At 38.4% G+C, this 6129-nt stretch overlaps 1 protein-coding gene across 1 annotated transcript; it reads right to left on the bottom strand.

Moving 5' to 3' along the window:
* Positions 1 to 2668: 2668 nt before the first annotated feature.
* On the bottom strand, positions 2669 to 3913 carry LOC131168038 (E3 ubiquitin-protein ligase ATL23-like). Its single transcript, XM_058127209.1, has one exon. The coding sequence runs from the start codon at positions 3418 to 3420 to the stop codon at positions 2815 to 2817; it is 606 nt and encodes a 201-aa protein (XP_057983192.1). The 5' UTR covers positions 3421 to 3913; the 3' UTR covers positions 2669 to 2814.
* Positions 3914 to 6129: the final 2216 nt, after the last annotated feature.

The raw sequence follows: 6129 nt of genomic DNA, 5'->3' as shown, positions 1-6129 counted from the left end.
CACTTTTAGTTCGATCTCATAAAAACAATTTCCCTGTCATTTTAGTATATGTGGATGACATTATCGTTGCAAGAAATAGTTTGGAGCAGATCAATGCGATCAAGAAATTTCTAAGTGACCACTTCAAGCTCAAAGATCTGGGAATTCTAAAGTATTTCTTGGGAATTGAAGTGACTCGTTCAGCCAAGGGAATGTTTCTATCTCATAGGAAGTATGCCCTTGAGATACTAGAAGATGCTAGCTTCCTTGGAGCTAAGCCTAGCAACTTCCCCATGGAACAAAACCTCGCACTCAAGGAGAGTGAATGTGAACTCATTACGGATCCTTCATCATATAGACAACTTGTTGGAATATTGATTTATTTGGCTATCACAATACCAAACTTAACATATTCAATAAATGTACTCAGTCAGTTTATGGACAAGCCACGTATACTTTTTTTTTTTTTTGGATAATAGAGGGCGGCACCTCCTAACTTTATTATAAAACCCCTCACTTATGGCGGAGGAATACCATGGTTCCAATCTTGAGACTTGGGGACAACAAAAGTAAACTCCAAGACCCTAAAACTAACTTAACCAACTTAAACCAAACCAAAAAACCCAACATCAGCAACCAAAAAAAAACTAAAAAACTAAACCACTAGAAGTGGAAAACAAACAAAACTCTAGAAGATAACACAAAACATCATGAGCGCAAAGAAGGAAAACCCAACAAATCCAATTGAATCATTCCCCTGACTTACTGAGGAAGATCATCCTAGCAACTATATGATCGAGAAATACCAGATTCACCCTGTTTGGCAAAGAAATCTGCGCTTTTATTCACCTCCCTGTAAACATGTTCCACTTTGAATTGTATGCCTCTCAATGCTAGCATAAGTTCTTCCCACAATTCCCATAAGTTCCAAACTGAGCACTTCCCAGAATTTATCCACTGAACCAATAAAGCAGAGTCACATGCAATTTCCACTTGATCAAATCCGAGATCTTTGTACAAATTAATCCCTAAAATAATTGCCTTCAATTCAGTCATGTTATTTGTTCCATAACCTAATAATGAGGAAAAAGTTGCTTTAAATAAACATTTTTCATCTCTTATCACGCCTCCACCACCACAATTACCTAGATTACCTCTACAGTTCCCATCCACATTCAACTTAACCCAACCTATCCCAGGTTTACACCATCTGACTACACGAGGAAGACGAACCCCCACATTTTTTACTTGAATATCCAAAGCACGAAGGACTGCAATATCTATGCAAGAAGCAGGTGTACATTTATTTAACTTGTCTGAAATGGATATCAGCCAATATTTAATATCAAGCCACATAGTTCTCACCGAATCATGAATTGATTCCATCTTGACTCTACATCAATGAGTCCAGAGTCTCCAAATGATGAGATTAGGTATAAGACCTACCAAAATGCCTAACTGTGAGGCCCGTGTTGCACAACTAAACCAGACATTAACTCTGTTTTTCCAAGTACTCATTGTCATACAACTAACACCCAACGCCACTGCTTTTTTCCATACCTCCTGAGCAAAAGATCTGGTGCAAAACATATGGTCTAGAGATTTAATCTTGACATTTGAACAACAATCACATCAAGAGTCAAGAGGCCATCTGGACACTTACTTATTTAATATGAGTATCAATCAGAAGACAAGCGAACCAAGACTTCCACATACAAATTGACACCCTTTTTGGCAACATAGGACATTTGGATGCAGCACACAGAATCTTGCGGTACATTAAGAAATCTCTAAGCCAGGGGCTTTTCTTGTCGGCTTCTAGTGAAATCCAACTCCATGCATACTGTGATGCAGATTGGGCACGTTGCAGGGACACTAGACGATCAGTCACTAGGTATTGCACCCTGCTCGGAAAATCACTCATCTCCTGGAAGACCAAGAAACAAACAACGGTCTCTCCCTCCTCAGCTGAAGCAGAATATAGATCTATGGCCTCTACATGTTGTGAGGTAACTTGGTTAAAATCTTTACTCTCACATCTTGTAGTGACATATTCTCAACCAGTCAGACTGTACTGTGATAACAAAGTTGTTATACATATAACCTCTAATCCAATGTTTCATGAACGAACCAAGTATATCGAGATAGATTGTCATGTGGTTTGAGAAAAAACTCCAAAACGGGATCATTCGAACAATCCATATGCACACAAGCAAGCAACCCGCTGATTTATTTACCAAAACTCTTGGACTACGCAATTTAATTACCTACTCAGCAAGTTGGGTGCTATAAATATCCACGCCAACTTGAGGGGAGAGTGTTGAGGAAGACCACAAATCAAGGTGCAAACATGAGACCCCAATTACGTAATATTTCCTTTGAGAAAAGTTAGCAAATCTTCTTATTATAGAAAGAAGCGTGGAAATTTATTTAGGCTTGATTTTATATTTACTCCATCGATCCCCACAGTTACAAGTATAAATAGGGATTGTAAGTTGTAAAAATATAATGGAATAGAGTTTTTTTTTTTTATATATTCTTCCTCTTCCTCTGATTTTATATTTCTTTTTCCTCTGGTCCCTTTTACTCTAATTTTTATCACCAACAAATAATATATACTCCTGGATGCAATCATGCCAACAGATCAATTTCAACTAAATTAAAGCAAAGGCAAGCAAGAGATGGTGGGTTTCGGTTTCTTGACTTGAGCAAGAAAAATCATTTTCATCTCACGTATGTTCGTGAAAACAAAAGCAAAATCAATCATCATTTGACGGTACTTACAAGGCGATGAACTGTGCAAGCAAAAGCAAACCCATTGAGCAGACTTAGTTGCTAACTGGAGGCCGCTTGGTTCTCTCTTAATTCAATTCTAGCTTCACCTAAATGCCCAGTTTCTTGTACTCGTTGGCTCTCTCTCAGTTCAATTCCAGCCTCGCTCACAATGCCACTCTCAGATGTCTGGCTCTCTCTCACTTCAACCAAAGTGTCACTGAAACGGCTGCTTTCTTCGGCGGAGACCAATCCGGCCTTCCAATTTTCCGCGCTGGTTCGACAAATCGGGCAAATGGATGCCATCAAAAGCCAAGAGTCCACGCACCGGGCATGGAAACTATGCTTGCACAGAGGCAGCAATCTGCACTTTTCCCCGGCCTTGAAGTTTTCCAGGCAAACAGCACAATCCACAGGGCTACTCCCCTTCTGTTTCGCTTCGAAATCGAAGCAAGGAAGCTTCTCGATGTCGTCTCGGGACATGCTTCTGCTTCCAGTGCTCACCCTCTCAACCATGGTGATGTTGCCAGATCCTCTCCTAAAGGCCCTCCCAACAATACAAACATGAATTAAGACCAACATCACAATGCCTGCAAAGAGCAAAATCAGAGAAAGGACAATTGCCATCACCATAATCTGAGCTGCCACACCCAAAATTCCGTGATTCATTTCAACAAACAGGGAAGAATCATTTTATTTCTCATCCTAGAAAAATTCACTCTCCTCTCTCTCTCTCTCTCTCTCTCTCTCTCTCTCTCCCTTTCTATCAATCCATATATGTATTCCTCTATCCTGGCTCTTGATCCTCTCCAAAAGCCCAAATCATTTACAAACACAGAACAGATCAGGCACAATCATGATTGAAGCAAGCTCAACATCATCAGATACTGCAGCTGAAGCAAAATCAGCATCCCAAGACGGCTGGAAATCCACAGAAAGCTGAACTCACAGGCGTTTTCCATGGTTTGAGGAATTTGGAGTGGTTGGAAGATTTATTAGAGAGAAACTAAAGGGTGTGAGGGACTCAAACTTGTTAGTGGGGTTTGTCTGAAGAAGTAGCTGGCCAATAACACCAGGCTAGGGTGAAAGAGATGTTCAATGTTATTGGTGGGAGTGGGTGGGAAATGGATCGTGACCAGGGATAGTCACGAATATATATCATAAGAAGCTTCACACTTGAAACTTTTCTCATCTTCTTTCTTCTTTTCCTCTTGTTGATATTTTTTTTTATAGTAATGCGCCCACACTCCATTTGCATTGCGATCCTAATCTTCTCTTCTTAATTGTCACTTACTTCGAAAATGCAGTGTTTATCAAAGTAAGAATTATATGCTTTCCAAAGTTCCAGACCATACTGACTTTGCAGAAAGACGGCCAAGATGGACCAATATATACAGGGAGAGAAATTAAATTTAATAAGGTAGGAGTGAATGATTAAGATTTGGGAGCTGGTATCATGTTCCATTATTGACTAATTAATTATCCCCAACCCACGTAACCCACCATTGTTAAAAACATAAAATCAAGATTATTTTAATCAATTGTATGCATAGCATATGAATACACCCATGATGAGTGACCTTTAAAATCATAGATTAGCCTGATTAAGGAATGTTAGTAATTGAGCCTGGCAGTATTCAAAAAGATAAAAACAAATACAAAGGTAAGGAATTGGAACATTTTTGAAGTGTTTAGGAAAGAAAATTTGAAGGAAAATTATATTAAATTTTGTCAATTACAAATGACAAATCTTGATCATATGTAATTTACACCAGCAAATAAGGACTCTATATCAATCCTTTGTCAAACGATTCAATGTTTACCTTCTGAAAAAACTAAAAAACTGTTTAGTTCAATTTGAAATTAGAAGGTACTAATGTCCACTGTTAAAACTCGATATACATTGTTGACCCACTATCTAACAGTTTAAACTTTTAGATAAAATAATAATCTAACATGATATCAGAGTCGTTTCACGAGATCCTAGGTTCTAGTCTTATTACCTACTTTTATTATGTGGTATTTAAAAAATTTATTGTGTTCCCTATAATGAGTATTATTTATCGTGTGCTTATCTTTTCATGTGTTGTCGGGCTATACGTGCGAAGAGTGTTAAAGCTTGATATACATTATTAACCCACCATCTAACAATTTAAACTTTTAGGTAAACTCGTAATCTAACATCGTAAAAAAATTACATTGTCGTATAAAATTATGTCTGGCATTGTGCACTACTACAACTTGTACAACACCATTAGAAGAGCATCTTAGAAGGTTTTTGGTGGCTTGATCTATTTGATTGTGCAAGGTAAAAACCTAATTTCTATGACTGTGGTAATGGCACCCTTGAAATTTTAATGGGCGCAAGAAACATTCTTGAAATTTTACAAAATTTTCCCTCCCTATGTCAAACATATGAGAATTTAGAAATTCATAAGGGTATTTGCCCACATTGATGAACACAATATGGCTCTACACAACATTCAAGGTGCATGACTAGCCTAACCTGCACTCGACTCTTTGAGGCCTACTCTTCCTAGTCACTTAAGCAACACGCGACTAACCTAATATGTGTCTCTAGCCCCATAATGCACACTTCTCGTTTGCTTTGGATGCACATGGATGATTTGCCCGAGACCCTAAGGGAGTATTTGGTTTATCTACGTGTGCCCATTCTTGAGGCACTCTTTTTAGTTACATGGAAGGTATGTGGTATGTAACGCACCAACCTGGGTCTGTCAAGGAGCACTGCGTCTCTCCTCCTCCACCTAAACCAGACAATAGGGAGGCAGGCCTTATCGGACTAATGACTGACCTCACAAACCAACAAGGGGGCGGGCCTTATCAGACTAATGACTGACCTCACAAACCAACACATGTCCTTTTCAGTGTGTTTTGTCCTTGTTAGACCAAATAGTTAAAGGTCTTTCATTCCTACTATGTTTTGATGTTATCAACCCATTAGTTGCTCTCAAGGTCACTAATGTTTCTCTAAGATATGTTCCAAGTATATAGAATGGCATCTGAACCAACAAACAGTCAAAACAACTCATGTCATGACCAAAAGCACAAGTCTCTCAAAGCATTCATAAACAAATACAATTGTGCAAAAGTCATCTGAAAAATGAGCGTGTAAAATAAGAGAGATATCATCTTGTAAAATATCCTTTACATAAAGTGAAACTCAATACTAAGAGCAAGAAAGGGGTGTATCACACACACACAAACAAAATACTAGTAAAGTCATTTAAAAGTATATAAAGAAACCCCCAAACAGACAAGAACCTCCTTAGAAACTTAAAAGGACAAAATATTAAGAAGGATGATCTCGTCGACAAACATAGGGCTTTGTCGACGAGTTTAGTACAAACTTCGTTG

This window comes from Malania oleifera, chromosome 11 (genome assembly GCF_029873635.1).
Source record: "Malania oleifera isolate guangnan ecotype guangnan chromosome 11, ASM2987363v1, whole genome shotgun sequence".
Lineage (NCBI taxonomy): Eukaryota > Viridiplantae > Streptophyta > Magnoliopsida > Santalales > Ximeniaceae > Malania > Malania oleifera.
This window is presented reverse-complemented; position numbering and strand designations above follow the sequence as displayed.